General features: G+C 48.0%; 1 protein-coding gene across 6 annotated transcripts in view; it reads left to right on the forward strand.

The window, feature by feature from the left end:
• Window positions 1-15,750, forward strand: part of MTOR (mechanistic target of rapamycin kinase) — a 347,943-nt gene extending 332,193 nt beyond the window's left edge. For all 6 annotated transcript variants that reach the window (XM_068238758.1, XM_068238761.1, XM_068238762.1 and 3 more), the window contains 4 exons: window positions 3,981-4,061; window positions 7,226-7,306; window positions 8,065-8,170; window positions 12,932-15,750. In XM_068238758.1, the coding sequence (XP_068094859.1) occupies window positions 3,981-4,061; window positions 7,226-7,306; window positions 8,065-8,170; window positions 12,932-12,947 (284 nt within the window). In that variant the 3' untranslated portion in view covers window positions 12,948-15,750. The remainder of the gene's footprint in view (window positions 1-3,980; window positions 4,062-7,225; window positions 7,307-8,064; window positions 8,171-12,931) is intronic.
• The last annotated feature ends 3,745 nt before the right edge of the window (window positions 15,751-19,495 follow it).

Below are 19,495 nucleotides of genomic sequence, written 5' to 3' on the forward strand. Positions count from 1 at the left end.
GTCACGCTTACTTAATGTCACTTTCTCAGTCGTCCGCTGACGGCGGGGGGGACACTGCGTAACCAATCCCTACTGGCTGCTCTAACCCAATACAAAAGCATTTTATAAGGTGAGAGCAAAAAGAAAAATACTTAAAATAATATTTTAAAAAAAAGTGTTACCAGGTCACCAATACAGGAAATAAAAGAAATAAAATCCCAAATTTGACACAGACTGTAATAAAAATATAACAAATGTTTTCCCTTCTCTATCCAGAACTAAATCGTGTACTTTTACAGCAATGACATCTCCTGCAGCACATTACAGAGTACATAGTCATGTCACTGACTGTCCTCAGAGGAGCTCACACTCTAATCCTACCATAGTCCTAGTCTAATGTCCTACCATATTATTATGTATTTATATAGCACTGACATCTCCTGCAGCACATTACAGAGTACATAGTCATGTCACTGACTGTCCTCAGAGGAGCTCACACTCTAATCCTACCATAGTCCTAGTCTAATGTCCTACCATATTATTATGTATTTATATAGCACTGACATCTTCTGCAGCACATTACAGAGTGCATAGTCATGTCACTGACTGTCCTCAGAGGAGCTCACACTCTAATCCTACCATAGTCATAGTGTAATGTCCTACCATATTATTATTATGTGTTTATATAGCACTGACATCTTCTGCAGCACATTACAGAGTACATAGTCATGTCACTGACTGTCCTCAGAGGGGCTCACACTCTAATCCTACCATAGTCATAGTGTAATGTCCTACCATATTATTATGTATTTATATAGCACTGACATCTCCTGCAGCACATTACAGAGTACATAGTCATGTCACTGACTGTCCTCAGAGGAGCTCACACTCTAATCCTACCATAGTCCTAGTGTAATGTCCTACCATATTATTATTATGTATTTATATAGCACTGACATCTTCTGCAGCACTCTACAGAGTACATAGTCATGTCACTGACTGTCCTCAGAGGAGCTCACACTCTAATCCTACCATAGTCATAGTCTAATGTCCTACCATATTATTATTATTATTATGTATTTATATAGCACTGACATCTTCTGCAGCACATTACAGAGTACATAGTCATGTCACTGACTGTCCTCAGAGGAGCTCACACTCTAATCCTACCATAGTCATAGTCTAATGTCCTACCATATTATTATTATGTATTTATATAGCACTGGCATCTTCTGCAGCACATTACAGAGTGCATAGTCATGTCACTGACTGTCCTCAGAGGAACTCACACTCTAATCCTACCATAGTCATAGTCTAATGTCCTACCATATTATTATTATGTATTTATATAGCACTGACATCTCCTGCAGCACATTACAGAATACATAGTCATGTCACTGACTGTCCTCAGAGGAGCTCACACTCTAATCCTACCATAGTCATAGTCTAATGTCCTACCATATTATTATTATGTATTTATATAGCACTGACATCTCCTGCAGCACATTACAGAGTGCATAGTCATGTCACTGACTGTCCTCACAGGAGCTCACACTCTAATCCTACCATAGTCATAGTCTAATGTCCTACCATATTATTATTATGTATTTATATAGCACTGACATCTCCTGCAGCACATTACAGAGTACATAGTCATGTCACTGACTGTCCTCAGAGGAGCTCACAATCTAATCCTACCATAGTCATAGTCTAATGTCCTACCATATTATTATTATGTATTTATATAGCACTGACATCTTCTGCAGCACATTACAGCGGACATAGTCATGTCACTGACTGTCCTCAGAGGAGCTCACACTCTAATCCTACCATAGTCATAGTGTAATGTCCTACCATATTATTATTATGTATTCATATAGCACTGACATCTTCTGCAGCACATTACAGAGTACATAATCATGTCACTGACTGTCCTCACAGGAGCTCACACTCTAATCCTACCATAGTCATAGCCTAATGTCCTACCATATTATTATTATTATGTATTTATATAGCACTGACATCTTCTGCAGCACATTACAGAGTACATAGTCATGTCACTGACTGTCCTCACAGGAGCTCACACTCTAATCCTACCATAGCCATAGCATAATGTCCTACCATATTATTATTATTATTATGTATTTATATAGCAGTGTCATCTTCTGCAGCACTTTACAGAGTACATAGTCATGTCACTGACTGTCCTCAGAGGAGCTCACACTCTAATCCTACCATAGTCATAGTGTAATGTCCTACCATATTATTATTATGTATTTATATAGCACTGACATCTTCTGCAGCACTGTACAGAGTACATAGTCATGTCACTGACTGTCCTCAGAGGAGCTCACACTCTAATCCTACCATAGTCATAGTGTAATGTCCTACCATATTATTATTATGTATTTATATAGCACTGACATCTTCTGCAGCACATTACAGAGTACATAGTCATGTCACTGACTGTCCTCAGAGGAGCTCACAATCTAATCCTACCATAGTCATAGGCTAATGTCCTACCATAGTATTATTATGTATTTATATAGCACTGACATCTCCTGCAGCACATTACAGAGTACATAGTCATGTCACTGACTGTCCTCAGAGGAGCTCACACTCTAATCCTACCATAGTCATAGTCTAATGTCCTACCATATTATTATTATGTATTTATATAGCACTGACACCTTCTGCAGCACATTACAGAGTACATAGTCATGTCACTGACTGTCCTCAGAGGAGCTCACACTCTAATCCTACCATAGTCATAGTCTAATGTCCTACCATATTATTATTATGTATTTATATAGCACTGACATCTCCTGCAGCACATTACAGAGTACATAGTCATGTCACTGACTGTCCTCAGAGGAGCTCACAATCTAATCCTACCATAGTCATACTCTAATGTCCTACCATATTATTATTATGTATTTATATAGCACTGACATCTTCTGCAGCACATTACAGAGTATATAGTCATGTCACTGACTGTCCTCAGAGGAGCTCACACTCTAATCCTACCATAGTCATAGCCTAATGTCCTCCCATATTATTATTATGTATTTATATAGCACTGACATATTCTGCAGCACATTACAGAGTACATAGTCATGTCACTGACTGTCCTCAGAGGAGCTCACACTCTAATCCTACCATAGGCATAGTGTAATGTCCTGCCATATTATTATTATGTATTTATATAGCACTGACATCTTCTGCAGCACATTACAGAGTACATAGTCATGTCACTGCCTGTCCCTCAGAGGAGCTCACACTCTAATCCTACCATAGTCATAGTCTAATGTCCTACCATATTATTATTATGTATTTATATAGCACTGACATCTCCTGCAGCACATTACAGAGTACATATTCATGTCACTGACTGTCCTCAGAGGAGCTCACACTCTAATCCTACCATAGTCATAGTCTAATGTCGTACCATATTATTATTATTATGTATTTATATAGCACTGACATCCTCTGCAGCACATTACAGAGTACATAGTCATGTCACTGACTGTCCTCAGAGGAGAGCTCACACTCTAATCCTGCCGTAGTCATAGTGTAATGTCCTACCATATTATTATTATGTATTTATATAGCACTGACATCTTCTGCAGCACATTACAGAGTACATAGTCATGTCACTGACTGTCCCCAGAGGAGCTCACACTCTAATCCTACCATAGTCCTAGTGTAATGTCCTACCATATTATTATTGTTAGTGGAGAGGCCTGTGCAGTCACATGACACAGAGGTTCAGCAGTGGCTGCCAGTTGTGGAGAGTGCAGATATTCCTGCCAGTTGTGGAGAGTGCAGCCAGTTGCATGTCTCTGCCCTGTGGACAGGTTTCATAGCTGTAGACCTCCTGATAGAGCTTGCGCCCCCCCCCCCCCCCCCGGTGCTCCCGGCTGCGCTGTGTTGTAGATTATCGCGGATGGTTGAGGTGTGACGTCTTTCTGTACATGTAATGATGGCATTTGTTTTCTCAGGAATGTTGGAGCCGGTGGAGCTCGGAGAGACGGCACATAAGAAGCCGGGAAGCACCGTTCCTGAATCCATACACACCTACAGTGAGTTGAATGGGAATGAAGTGCTGTTTATTAATATACTGTATATGCCAATAGTCACCAGCAGGTGGCAGACCTACAGTATCGTTATTATAATTCAGTCACAGATGAAAGGACGTAGGTTAAAGTGCATGTGGCCTGTTTATTGTGGGAGCATAAGGGGTCTACTCATGGGGGGGCGCCCCTGTGTAACCTCACAGACGTGCTGCCTGCCCACACATCGCAGGCCAATTCCAGATAGATTTCAGTATGCTTGTAAATACATCTAGGATCCATGCTGATGCATTTCTGTATTGTTCTAGCAGCACCACCTCTGGCATCTGCCTGGCCACCCCATGTGTTACATTCACAGCTGTCCACCGGCGTGACTCCCGGCCAATCCTCCCCTGCCACGCCCTATCTGCCATTACCGCGACTGTACCACATGGTGCGGGTGTGAAATCACACATACATGATGCTACGTGGTACAGGCGCTCATGGTAAAGGCACAGGTAGTACGGGCACTCATGGTACAGGCGCTGGTGGTAAAGGCACAGGTAGTACGGGCACTCGTGGTACAGGCGCTCATGGTAAAGGCACAGGTAGTACGGGCACTCATGGTACAGGCGCTGGTGGTAAAGGCACAGGTAGTACGGGCACTCATGGTACAGGCGCTGGTGGTAAAGGCACAGGTAGTACGGGCACTCGTGGTACAGGCGCTCATGGTAAAGGCACAGGTAGTACGGGCACTCATGGTACAGGCGCTGGTGGTAAAGGCACAGGTAGTACGGGCACTCATGGTACAGGCGCTGGTGGTAAAGGCACAGGTAGTACGGGCACTCGTGGTACAGGCACTCATGGTAAAGGCACTGGTAGTACGGGCACTCGTGGTACAGGCGCTGGTGGTAAAGGCACAGGTAGTACGGGCACTCGTGGTACAGGCACTCATGGTAAAGGCACTGGTAGTACGGGCACTCGTGGTACAGGCGCTCGTGGTAAAGGCACAGGTAGTACGGGCACTCGTGGTACAGGCGCTCGTGGTACAGGCACAGGTAGTACGGGCACTCGTGGTACAGGCGCTCGTGGTACAGGCACTCATGGTAAAGGCACAGGTAGTACGGGCACTCGTGGTACAGGCACTCATGGTACAGGCACTGGTAGTACGGGCACTCGTGGTACAGGCGCTGGTGGTAAAGGCACAGGTAGTACGGGCACTCGTGGTACAGGCACTCATGGTAAAGGCACAGGTAGTACGGGCACTCGTGGTACAGGCGCTCATGGTAAAGGCACAGGTAGTACGGGCACTCGTGGTACAGGCACTCATGGTAAAGGCACTGGTAGTACGGGCACTCGTGGTACAGGCGCTCGTGGTACAGGCACCTGGGAGGGACATTTAGCACTTGGAGGGTCAGCAGTCGGGGATCCGTCATACATGCCCGTTACCACAGCGCACACGTTCCACCATGTCCAATCATTGCTTTCCACTGATTTTGTCCCAAAATCTTTTAAATCATGGAATGGATGGACATGTTGCGGCACCGCTTCGGTAAAATTATTGAAATGTTTGGTTGATCGGGCTGTGAAATCTGTAGATATATTGCCCCCTGTACAGTAAAGGTCCGTACACACCTCGGACTAACATGGCCGATAACAACTGTCTCAGCCGATAGTCAGGCATGTGTACAGCAAACGCCGACCCCCAACGCACCCGGGGGATCAACTCATCCCCGCAAGTGTCGCGCACGAGCTGCTCTGTTGTCCCTCGTGCCCCCCCCCCCCCGACACACACACACACACACACACACACACACACACACACACACACACACACACACACACACACACACACACACACACACACACACACACACACACACACACACACACACACACACTGTACACACACACACACACACACACACACACACACACACACACACACACTGTACACACACACTGTACACACACACACACACTGTACACACACACACACACTGTACACACACTGTACACACACACACACTGTACACACACACACACACACACACGTACACACACACACACACACACGTACACACGTGTACACACACACACACACTGTACACACACACACACACTGTACACACACACACACACTGTACACACACACACACTGTACACACACACACACACACACTGTACACACACACACTGTACACACACACACACACACACACACACACACTATACACACACACACTATACACACACACACACACACTGTACACACTATACACACACACACACACACACACTGTACACACATACACACACTGTACACACATACACACACTGTACACACATACACACACTGTACACACATACACACACTGTACACACATACACACACTGTACACACATACACACACTGTACACACATACACACACTGTACACACACACACACACACACACACTGTACACACACACACACACACACACACTGTACACACACACACACACACACACACACACTGTACACACACACACACACACACACACACACTGTACACACACACACACACACACACTGTACACACACACACACACTGTACACACACACACACACACACACACACACACACACACACACACTGTACACACACACACACACTGTACACACACACACACACTGTACACACACACACACACACTGTACACACACACATACACATACACACTGTACACACACACACACACACACACACACCTGCACAGCACCTCGTTAGCTACACAGCTGTACACGCCAGCCAACTCTGTCGCTCTAGGGGATCGGATCATGATCTTCCACGAGCAACAATCATCTGCAATGTGTATGCACCTTCAGATGTAGAACAGAAAGCAGATAGTGGTGATGTTTGCAGGGCTGTGGAGTTGGGACAAAAATCTTCCGACTCCAACTCCTCAGTTTATGAAACCACGACTCCGGGTACCCAAAATGGGTCAGACTCAGACTCCTTAGCCTAATACTTAACAGGGCTGTGGATTTTGTATAAAAATCATCCGACTCCTCAGTTTATGAAATCAACGACTCCAACTCCGACTCCGGGTGCCCAAAATTGCCCTGACTCCTCGACTCCGACTCTAACTCCGACTCCACAGCCCTGGATGTTTGCTGTGCAATAATCCTCTGATTCTGTCTTCCCTGCAGTCGGAGATGGTTTGGTCCAACCTGAAGCTCTGAATAAAAAAGCCATTCAAATTATCAACCGAGTCCGAGATAAGCTAACAGGTAAGCTGAGCCCCTTCCTCTGTACCTGACGGATCACTTATCTTATCATGCTGTTATAGACTCACATGAGCGGAGGATGATGGTTGGTGATTATCATTATTCGCATGGCACAGCAATGTGCATTTGTAGTGGAGCCTTCTGGTGTATTTGTCCAGTAGCTGCCATGAGAGATTCTCCTTGTTGTGGGTACTCTTCTGATGATCTCATCGTCATGTGACCGAGCTTTACCCAGTCACCTGACAGGACAGGAGCTCCATGTCTCCTTGTTGTGCGTACTCTTCTGATGATGTCATTGACATGTGACGGAGCTTTACCCAATCCCCTGACAGGACAGGAGCTCCATGTCTCCTTGTTGTGGGTACTCTTCTGATGATGTCAGTGTCATGTGACCGAGCTTTACCCAATCACCTGACAGGACAGGAGTTCCATGTCTCCTTGTTGTGGGTACTCTTCTGATGATCTCGGTGTCATGTGACGGAGCTTTACCCAGTCACGTGGCAGGACAGGAGCTCCATGTCTCCTTGTTGTGGGTACTCTTCTGATGACCTCAGTGTCATGTGACCGAGCTTTACCCAGTCACGTGACAGGACAGGAGTTCTATGTCTCCTTGTTGTGGGTACTCTTCTGATGATCTCGGTGTCATGTGACGGAGCTTTACCCAGTCACGTGGCAGGACAGGAGCTCCGTATCTTCCTGTTGTCTGATAATCGCTTTATGGTCACTCTGCGTTTTGTGACTTTGGCTGTTTGTTTCTCCAGGTCGAGACTTTTCACACGAGGAAACGTTGGATGTGGCCACACAGGTGGAGCTGCTGATTAAACAGGCCACGTCCCACGAGAATCTCTGTCAGTGTTACATTGGCTGGTGAGTCGTCTCAGATATTATATGTTTGATTCTATATGAACAAGGCAGTAACTGGGGTCAGGAGCAGACAGAGGCCAGGACACTGAGCCCTAGAACAAGGCAATAACTGGGGTCAGGAGCAGACAGAGGCCAGGTAACTGGGCCCTGGAACAAGGCAGTAACGGGGGGCCGGAGCAGGCAGAGGCCAGGACCCTGAGCCCTAGAACAAGGCAGTAACTGGGGGCAGGAGCAGACAGGCCAGGACACTGAGCCCTAGAACAAGGCAGTAACTGGAGGCCGGAGCAGGCAGAGGCCAGGACACTGAGCCCTAGAACAAGGCAGGAGCAGACAGAGGCCAAGACACTGAGCTCTAGAACAAGGCAGTAACTGGGGGCAGGAGCAGACAGAGGCCAGGACACTGAGCCCTAGAGCAAGGCGGTAACTGGGGGCAGGAGCAGACAGAGGCCAGGACCCTGAGCCCTAGAGCAAGGCAGTAACTGGGGGCAGGAGCAGACAGAGGCCAGGACACTGAGCCCTAGAGCAAGGCAGTAACTGGGGGCAGGAGCAGTCAGAGGCCAGGACACAGAGCCCTAGAGCAAGGCAGTAACTGGGGGCCGGAGCAGACAGAGGCCAGGACACTGAGCCCTAGAGCAAGGCAGTAACTGGGGGCAGGAGCAGACAGAGGCCAGGACACTGAGCCCTAGAACAAGGCAGTAACTGGGGGCAGGAGCAGACAGAGGCCAGGACACTGAGCCCTAGAACAAGGCAGTAACTGGGGGCAGGACACTGAGCTCTAGAACAAGGCAGTAACTGGAGGCAGGAGCCAACAGAGACCAGGAAACTTAGCCCTGGAACAAGACAGTAACTGGAGGAGTGGGCAGACAGAGACCAGGACACTGAGCCCTAGAACAAGGCAGTAACTTGGCGCAAGAGCAGACAGAGCAGTGTTCTCCCCAGGCTCTTTTAGCCGAGTGCTCCACCCTGCTACTTTTGGTGAGCACCCGGCTGTAATTGGCTCACCTCCTCCTATGCTGTAAGCAGAGTTGCTCACAGAAGCACCAGCTTTGCATTCTCAGCCCCACCCGGCTACCTTTTCATGCCACCCGGCTACTATTTCATGCCACCCGGCTACTATTTCATGCCACCCGGCTGGAAAAAAATTCTGGGGAGAACACTGCAGAGGCCAGGAAACTGAGCCCTAGAACAAGGCAGTAACTGGAGGCAGGAGCAGTCAGAGGCCAGGAAACTGAGCCTTATAACAAATGCAGTGACTGGGGGCCAGAGCAGACAGAGGCCAGGACACTGAGCTCTAGAACAAGGCAGTAACTGGGGGCAGGAGCAGACAGAGACCAGGACACTGAGCTCTAGAACAAGGTAGTAACTGAAGGAGGGGTCAGACAGAGGGCAGGACACTGAGCTCTAGAACAAGGCAGTAACTGGAGGCAGGAGCCAACAGAGACCAGGACAGAGGCCAGGACACTGAGCTCTAGAACAAGGTAGTAACTGAATAAAGGAGTCAGACAGAGGCCAGGACACTGAGCTCTAGAACAAGGCAGTAACTGGGGGCAGGAGCAGACAGAGGCCAGGACACTGAGCTCTAGAACAAGGTAGTAACTGAAGGAGGGGTCAGACAGAGGCCAGGACACTGAGCTCTAGAAGAAGGCAGTAACTGGGGGCAGGAGCAGACAGAGGCCAGGACACTGAGCTCTAGAACAAGGTAGAAACTGAAGGAGGGGTCAGACAGAGGCCAGGACACTGAGCTCTAGAACAAGGCAGTAACTGAGGGCAGGAGCAGACAGAGGCCAGGACACTGAGCCCTAGAACAAGGCAGTAACTGGGGGCAGGAGCAGACAGAGGCCAGGACACTGAGCTCTAGAATAAGGCAGTAACTGGCGGCAGGAGCAGACAGAGACCAGGACACTGAGCCCTAGAACAAGGCAGTAACTGGGGGTAGGAGCAGACAGAGGCCAGGACATTAAGCTCTAGAACAAGGTAGTAACTGAAGGAGGGGTCAGACAGAGGCCAGGACACTGAGCCCTAGAACAAGGCAATAACTGGGGGCAGGAGCAGAGAGAGGCCAGGACACTGAGCCCTGGAACAAGGCAGTAACTGGAGGCCGGAGCAGACAGAGGCCAGGACACTGAGCCCTAGAACAAGGCAATAACTGGGGGCAGGAGCAGACAGAGGCCAGGACACTGAGCCCTAGAACAAGGCAATAACTGGGGGCAGGAGCAGACAGAGGCCAGGACACTGAGCCCTAGAACAAGGCAGTAACTGGGGGCCGGAGCAGACAGAGGCCAGGACACTGAGCCCTAGAACAAGGCAGTAACTGGGGGCAGGAGCAGACAGAGGCCAGGACACTGAGCCCTAGAACAAGGCAGTAACTGGGGGCAGGAGCAGACAGAGGCCAGGACACTGAGTCCTGGAACAAGGCAATAACTGGGGGCAGGAGCAGAGAGAGGCCAGGTCACTGAGCCCTGGAACAAGGCAGTAACTGGGGCCAGGACACTGAGCCCTAGAACAAGGCAGTAACTGGAGGCCGGAGCAGACATAGGCCAGGAAACTGAGCCCTAGATAAAAGGCAGTAACTGGGGGCAGGAGCAGACAGAGATCAGGAAACTGAGCCCTGGAACAAGGCAGTAACTGGAGGAGTGGGCAGACAGAGGCCAGGACACTAAGCCCTGGAACAAGGCAGTAACTGGGGGCAGGAGCAGACAGAGGCCAGGACACTGAGCTCTAGAACAAGGCAGTAACTGGAGGCTGGAGTAGAGAGAGGCCAGGTCACTGAGCCCTAGAACAAGGCAGTAACTGGAGGCCAGGACAGTGAGCCCTAGAACAAGGCAGTAACTGGAGGCCGGAGCAGACATAGGCCAGGAAACTGAGCCCTAGAAAAAAGGCAGTAACTGGGGGCCGGAGCAGACAGAGGCCAGGACACTGAGCCCTAGAACAAGGCAGTAACTGGGGGCCGGAGCAGACAGAGGCCAAGACACTGAGCCCTCGAACAAGGCAGTAACTGGGGGCAGGAGCAGACAGAGGCCAGGACACTGAGCCCTAGAACAAGGCAGTAACTGGGGGCCGGAGCAGACAGAGGCCAGGACACTGAGCCCTAGAACAAGGCAGTAACTGGGGGCAGGAGCAGACAGAGGCCAGGACACTGATCCCTAGAACAAGGCAGTAACTGGGGGCCGGAGCAGACAGAGGCCAGGACACTGAGCCCTAGAACAAGGCAGTAACTGGGGGCAGGAGCAGACAGAGGCCAGGACACTGAGCCCTAGAACAAGGCAATAACTGGGGGCAGGAGCAGACAGAGGCCAGGACACTGAGCCCTTGAACAAGGTAGTAACTGGGTGCAGGAGCAGACAGAGGCCAGGACACTGAGTCCTGGAACAAGGCAATAACTGGGGGCAGGAGCAGAGAGAGGCCAGGTCACTGAGCCCTGGAACAAGGCAGTAACTGGAGGCCGGAGCAGACATAGGCCAGGAAACTGAGCCCTAGATAAAAGGCAGTAACTGGGGGCAGGAGCAGACAGAGATCAGGAAACTGAGCCCTGGAACAAGGCAGTAACTGGAGGAGTGGGCAGACAGAGGCCAGGACACTAAGCCCTGGAACAAGGCAGTAACTGGGGGCAGGAGCAGACAGAGGCCAGGACACTGAGCTCTAGAACAAGGCAGTAACTGGAGGCTGGAGCAGAGAGAGGCCAGGTCACTGAGCCCTAGAACAAGGCAGTAACTGGAGGCCAGGACAGTGAGCCCTAGAACAAGGCAGTAACTGGAGGCCGGAGCAGACATAGGCCAGGAAACTGAGCCCTAGAAAAAAGGCAGTAACTGGGGGCAGGAGCAGACAGAGATCAGGAAACTGAGCCCTGGAACAAGGCAGTAATCAGTATCAGCCTTGATGTTTTTGGAATAAGAGAAATTGCCTTTACACTATTTTTAGTTTTTTACTGTTGTCAGTTTGTGGAGGAATCTTTCTCATTTCATGTTCAGAAAAGAACTGGCTGCCATAACTGCAGGGAGGACGGCTGTGTTACTCAGCAGGGCAGGAAAGAGGTAGATCTTGTCTCACTTCCTTCCCTGGTGACACCGCAAGGTTCACATTACAGTCCTCGGGGACACAGATGGAGCCATTTTCTCTACTAGAGGAGCACAAATATCTGGCCGAGGTTTTACTCTAACCTTTGTGCTCTCTCCCCTACAATTATACACATTGTTATTGGGTGCAGCTTAAACCCCACCTCCAAATGTTTAACTGCCCACTGCCAGAGCCCCTGGGGCCGTAATGAACTGGCTGAGGCATGGCTAAGTGGTAGAAGACGAGGGCTTAAAGGGAGTCTGAAGTGAGCGGGATGTGGAGGCTGCCATATTTCATTCATTTTAAACAATGCATATTGCCTGGCTGTCCTGCTAATCTCTTTGGCTGCAGTAGGATCTGACTCACAGCCCCGAAACAAGCACGCATCTACTGTAATCCAGTCACATTTCAGTCAGCGCACCTGATCTGCATGCTTGTTCAGGGGCCATGGGTAATGTATTCGAGGCAGATGATCAGCAGGACAGCCAGGCAACTGGTATTGTTTAAAAACAAATACAGCAGCCACCATATCCCTTTCACTTCAGGTTCCATCTATGTCTGGGAAAGGTTGATACGGGAGCTGGGAGACTGGATGCTGTAGAGCAAATACTTGTGGAGAAGAACAACACAAGTTGTATTATTCTGTCCATCATGTGGACTTTACATCCAATTTTATTGGTTTCCTGAAGGCGAGTTTTCATTCTCTTCCAGGTGTCCATTCTGGTAGAAAGCCGGTTGTGATTTCTTCTTCCTCTCACCGTTGCCGTAGTTGTCTGGTTCAGTGTAACGGTATAATAAGCTATCGGCAGGAGCCGTCACCCGTGAATTCTGGCAGGATATATCGATAGAGATTACCAGGCCACACCCATCATGCCAACGTGTGGCCTGGACACCAGGCTGCCGGCACACGGCCTACATGGAGAGACCTCTCCAAACGTCGCCTCCTTCCCCGCTAAATGAAGACTGCAGAATCGAAGAAGACAAAACCAATAATGATTGTTGCTAAATGAACTGTACTTGTCATGCGAAATGGGTTTGTTTATATATTATGTTGAATTTTTAAATGTGTACATATACTATTTTTTGAGGACTGCATGGTAATTTAGGACTAAATATTTCAGCCATGTTTTCAATACAAAGGTTCCGAAACCTCTCCTCTCCGGCCTGGAGAGAGGATTATCCACCGACTCAGAGGAGCGTTCAAAGATGGAGGACAGATTGTTAATTACAAAGAGATTGGTAAATGTCACACATCACGGACGCCTTCAGACGGACGCAGCACATTAACGTGACATTTTCCGAGGCCCTTGTTGGGTCTTTTTTTGCAGTTTGAGTCTGAGTGGCTTAAATTGGGCTGGCTAACACGGGGCAAAGATCAGCAGATGTAGGGGCGTGCAATATCGGGACGAGCAATGAACACGACAAAACCCCTGACGCTGCCCCCCTCCCTATGTATACATTGATAATGGATGCCGGCTGTCTGCCCCAACTATATATACATTGATAACGGATGCCGGTTGTCTGCCCCTCCCTATGTATACATTGATAATGGATGTCGGCTGTCTGCCCCAACTATGTATACATTGATAACGGATGCCGGCTGTCTGCCCCAACTATGTATACATTGATAACGGATGTCGGCTGTCTGCCCCAACTATGTATACATTGATAACGGATGTCGGCTGTCTGCCCCAACTATGTATAGTTTGTGAGGGTGGACCTCCGGGGTACGTTACCATGACAATGGAATCAGATGAAGTGTCATATAAGCTATGTTACCATGGCGATGGAATCGGATGAAGTGTTAGATTTTCTGTACAATAAAAGCTTGTGCCTTTTCAGCGGACCTGTCAATAAAATTCCATGAATTGGTGAAGCCCCTCCCATCAGTACGCAGCTCCATATAAATCTGAATTAGAGGACAACCTCTGGGATCTGACACCAGGCAGAATATGGCGTGTACAGTTTACACCAGCTGGCGGGCATGTCATCGCCCCCCCCCCCCCATGCTGGTCCGAGCAAGAGACCAGTAGAGAAACTGCTCCAGTGGTCATTGTGCTGTCTTTAAAGAACAAGCGACACCCATGCTAACCTAGAAATAAACCACACATATATAAGTAGATAAATACTACTTCTACTTACATAACAGATGTATTGTGCTATTCACGTAATGATTCCTGTGAATTTTATAAAGGAAAAGCAGAAAATCCTATTCTAGGCAGTGGCCATCTTGCCAAGCTAATGCTGACATCATATCCTCCCTCAGGCTCTTGTTTTCCCCCCTCCCTTCTCTTGCTCATTGTGTATTCATTAGCTGCCCTCCTCCCAGAGTCTTCAGACACTCCCACTGAGGTGTATACTAGGAACTGCACTGTCTATTTTTCTATTTACACATCCAATCACTGAGTCACCTCAGCCTTGCTTGTAAACACAAGTGATCAGAGGGTGTTTCTGATAAGCAGCTAGGCAGGGAAATAAATGGAAGAGGAGGAATATATTATAGATAAAAAGAACTCCCAGCATTCAACTCTGTGGCACTGTTTGGCACTAGGGCCCGTGCTCCTAAAGTATGTTATAACTGCAAACCATAACAGCAGAAAAAGTTTTACAAGTTTTGAATGCAGGATTAGCATCTTTATCACTTAATACACTCAGACCAGTTGCTGTTGAAATTTGATATTTATGGTGACAATACCGCTTTAAAGACAATAGAATGACTGGGTCCTGCCTGGAAGTTTACATGACTAGATCAGGAGGTGTACAGATCATCTCTGTCCATCACTGGCAGGTACAGAATTACCATATTTGGAAACGGTTATATAGTAGGCCGGACATCAGGAAAAAGCTCCACCCCATCTTTTGCTTGCCCCGCCTCTGGCACCCACCACCACTTTCACCTTATTTTCTGTAGGAGTTAAATACGTTGCTTGATTTTTGTAAAATTAACAAATGTAAATACAGTTTTCTATTCATTTATCTGAAGTCGTGGCCTGTGTGACAGCTGCCAGTACAAATGAGGGGAAATGGATCTGCAGCAATAACTGATATATCTGGGGCGATGAATCCTAGTATACCTGCTTGTTACATGGCTGTAGATCACTGCTCCAGGGCGTCGTCATGTGATTTCCTGTCTGAGCCAAAGATCACATGATGCCCAGTCTGCAGGCGGAACACTGCAGGGAGGGGGAGGAGCAGAGACACACAAGTATTATGCATATTTAGAAATGGTGGCCTCCAGTGTACATAAAGTGTAAGGCATTGTAAATAGAGGCAAGGTAAGACTTACAGATGAGATTATCGACTTTATGCTGACCACACTGACACATATCGACTGCTTTCGTAACCATGACCAGATCCCTTCATCCTCCATCATGGAAACTGCCCTCATCTGTTTTTCTTTGCTTGGAAAATTGAATATTGAGCAACGGAATATTTATCCTGACTTATAAATGTTTATATTGATTTTATTTTTTCCTTACTGTTCTTCTGTAAAGTTCCTCAGCCTAAATAAATGGATTTCTTTCTCTGCATTCGATAACTCTGTGGTAGGACAAACTGGGCGACTTGCATGAATGATAATGTGTTCCTTAACAACCAATCAGAGTGTTCTCTGTGATTCTGGAAAGTAGCAGGAGAGTGTAAGGAATGGGAACGCCGCTAGCCATACATTCACAGAGTTCAGATCGATATATAGAACATATGCATATGAAGAAGCTAGCACATCCAGGAATTACTGTATTTTCTGGACTAGAAGACTCACTTTTTCCCGCCAAAAGTGGGGGGTAAAGTCACTGCGTCTTATAGTCCAAATGCAGGGAGTTCCTGACTTGTGAATGCTGCCAATACGAGCGCCTCCAACCTGCCGCAATGTCGGGGCCTCCCTGTACTGTGCCCATGCAGAGGAGGACACAGGGGGCTAAACCGAGGACACGGGAACACCAAGGGGAACAGAGGAGGACACAAAGGGGCATAGAGGAGGACACAGAGAGGTACAAGGGGGCATAATCCACAAGATGCCCCCTCATCATGGATGCACCAGGTTTAGTGTCTTTTTTCCGTTTTTTTTTTTTTGTGTGTGTTTTTTTTTTTTGTCCTCTAAATCTAGGTGCATCTTATGGTCCGAAAAAAATGGTGGCATTATGTTGCAAATAAGCCAACGTTTCGAAGTCACGCAGGGCCCCATTATCAAGACACTTGTTGCTCTGGGCAACAACCTGTGTGTCGCCTCAGGGTAAACCTAGAAGGTTAGGTGGGGAGTCTCTGCTCTTCTTCTCACTCACAGATGTGATGTGCATCCAGCAGGCGGCTACAGCTGTAGCCTAGAGCAACGTGTGCCTTGATAAAGGGGCCCTGTGTGGTTCCGAAACGTTGGCTTATTTGCAAAATAACAAAGATAATTCTTAGATGTGCTAGCTTCTTCATACGCAAATGTTCAACAAGGGGCGTCATCCCCTTTTTACAGCTACAGCACTCCCTGTGTGAACTTAAAGGACAACTGAAGTGAGAAGAATATGGAGGCTGCCATTTTTATTTCCTTTTAAACAATACCAGTTGCCTGGCAACCCTGCTGATCTATTTGGATGCAGTAGTGTCTGAATCGCACTAGAAACAAGCATGCAGCTTATATTGTCAGATCTGACAATAATGTCAGAAACACCTGATCTGCTGCATGCTTGTTCATGGGCTGTGGTTCAATGTAGTAGAGGCAGAGGATCAGCAGGACAGCCGGGCAAGTGGTATTCCTTAAAAGGAAATAAAAATGGCAGCCTCCGTATACCTCTCACTTCAGTTGTCCTTTAAGTGGAATCCTAGTGTGTGCGAGACAAAAACGTTGTATATTGATGAGATATAGAACAATTTTCTTTTCTTTTTTTTTTTAATCAAAAGATAATTGATGTTGATGAAGCCCCATACATTGGTGGTGATACTGAGTAGATTTAGTCCTAATTATCGATTGAATACTTGCTTTGATCTCTCAAAATTGCAATGAGAATCGATGTTAAAGCGCATGGTCAGAAAGTAAATCGATCGGACAGCTGATTTCTGTGCAATCGACATTTTCCACCCCGCTTGATGGACAGGATTTCAGTTCTCAGCCTGATATCGATCACATTTCATCATTTGAACAGCCGGAAGTGTATTTGTTTCAATTTAAAGAGTACCTGAGCTGAAGCTGGGGTACAAAATGATATACTTACCTAAAGAGTGGAAGCCTCAGAATCCTATGAAGGCTTTGCTCTGTATTCTAATGTTCCCCTGTTGCTGAGCACCCCCCAGAATATTAGGGACAAGGCATTGTCGCTAATCCCATCAGGGCTGTACAGATCATTTTCCTATAGCACGGCCACGCAGTAACCGACCGAGCCGGCCTGCGCATTCGTAGCAAGCCAGGGCCGCGGGGTCCGTGTTACTGCGCATGCGTAGCAAGCCAGGGCCGCAGGGTCCGTGTTACTGCGCATGCGTAGCAAGCCAGGGCCGCGGGGTCCGTGTTACTGCGCATGCGTAGCAAGCCAGGGCCGCGGGGTCCGTGTTACTGCGCATGCGTAGCAAGCCAGGGCCGCGGGGTCCGTGTTACTGCGCATGCGTAGCAAGCCAGGGCCGCGGGGTCCGTGTTATTGCGCATGCGTAGCAAGCCAGGGCCGCGGGGTCCGTGTTACTGCGCATGCGTAGCAAGCCAGGGCCGCGGGGTCCGTGTTACTGCGCATGCGTAGCAAGCCAGGGCCGCGGGGTCAGTGTTCCTACGCATGCGCAGCCATGCCGTAGAAAGGGGCTGTGCTCAGTGACTGGAGCACAGAGTAGCTAGTGGAGCCTCAATAGGATAATCCTATAAATCAATTAGTTGCAGCGCTGATCAACATTAACAATCTGTTCAAGGTAGCAGCCAGGAGAACACCGCAGAGAACTCACACTTCTGATAGAGGAACATATAAAAAAATGATAAAGCATCTCCTGCGCTTGTATTTAACTACTTCCATACCAGCACTCTCTGCCCCCTTAAAGTGAACCAGAGATGAAGCACCCTCATGTATGTCACCATATATATCAGTGGGAACATTAGAGAAAACGCCTACCCTGCTCTCTGTTTCATCCTTCACTGCTCAGCCTGCTTGTTATCAGCCCTGATAAAATCCCCAACTGAGCATTCAGTCTGGCTTTGCTCCGGAATCATTATAGCTGAGTCATTATAGCAGAGCCAGAAGGGGGCAGGCTTGGGCTTGAAAAGACATCAGAGAACACAGACTCATCTATAATAATTATATAGCAAGGAAATGAACAGCGCTACTTAAAAACAGGCAAGTGCCTACCTGCAATAGAGTGCAAGCTCCACTTGTGGGATATAATACACACCGAGCATACACATGACCTGTCTACCACTGGAGAATGTTGGTTTCCTGTAACAGCTTGCATGCAACCTATTAAGTACTCGTCCCTCCCACTGCGAAGAAGTCAATCCTCCATGGGAGGGGCCTAACACTAACTAAATCCTAACCTATGTATATGCATAGCCTGGGTGCGGCAAATCAAGTAAAATTGAAAATTGCGCAAAAGGTGGATCAGCGCAACACCAGGCCGCCTCCGAATGGCCTCCATCAGAGATGCGCTGAGCCCCCCCAGGAACTACAAATGCACCTTGAACCCAAACAGAAGCTCTGCATATACACCAAAAGCATGGCTGTTAAGTGGGAGCAGCTGACCAAAAACGAATTAAATTAGTACATAGCAAGGAAATGAACAGCGCTACTTAAAAACAGACTAGTGCCTACCTGCAAAAGAGTGCAAGCCCCACTTGTGGGATATAATACACACCGAGCATACACATAACCTGTCTACCACTGGAGGAGGATGTTAGTTTCCTGTAACAGCTTGCATGCAACCTATTAAGTACTCGTCCCTCCCACTGCGAAGATTGACTTCTTCGCAGTGGGAGGGACGAGTACTTAATAGGTTGCATGCAAGCTGTTACAGGAAACTAACATCCTCCAGTGGTAGACAGGTCATGTGTATGCTCGGTGTGTATTATATCCCACAAGTGGGGCTTGCACTCTTTTGCAGGTAGGCACTAGTCTGTTTTTAAGTAGCGCTGCTCATTTCCTTGCTATGTACTAATTTAATTCGTTTTTAGTCAGCTGCTCCCACTTTACAGCCATGCTTTTGGTGTATATGCAGAGCTTCTGTTTGGGTTCAAGGTGCGTTTGTAGTTTCTGGGGGGGCTCAGCGCATCTCTGATGGAGGCCATTCGGAGGCGGCCTGGTGTTGCGCTGATCCACCTTTTGC

This window comes from Hyperolius riggenbachi, chromosome 6 (assembly GCF_040937935.1).
Source record: "Hyperolius riggenbachi isolate aHypRig1 chromosome 6, aHypRig1.pri, whole genome shotgun sequence".
NCBI classification, from domain to species: domain Eukaryota; kingdom Metazoa; phylum Chordata; class Amphibia; order Anura; family Hyperoliidae; genus Hyperolius; species Hyperolius riggenbachi.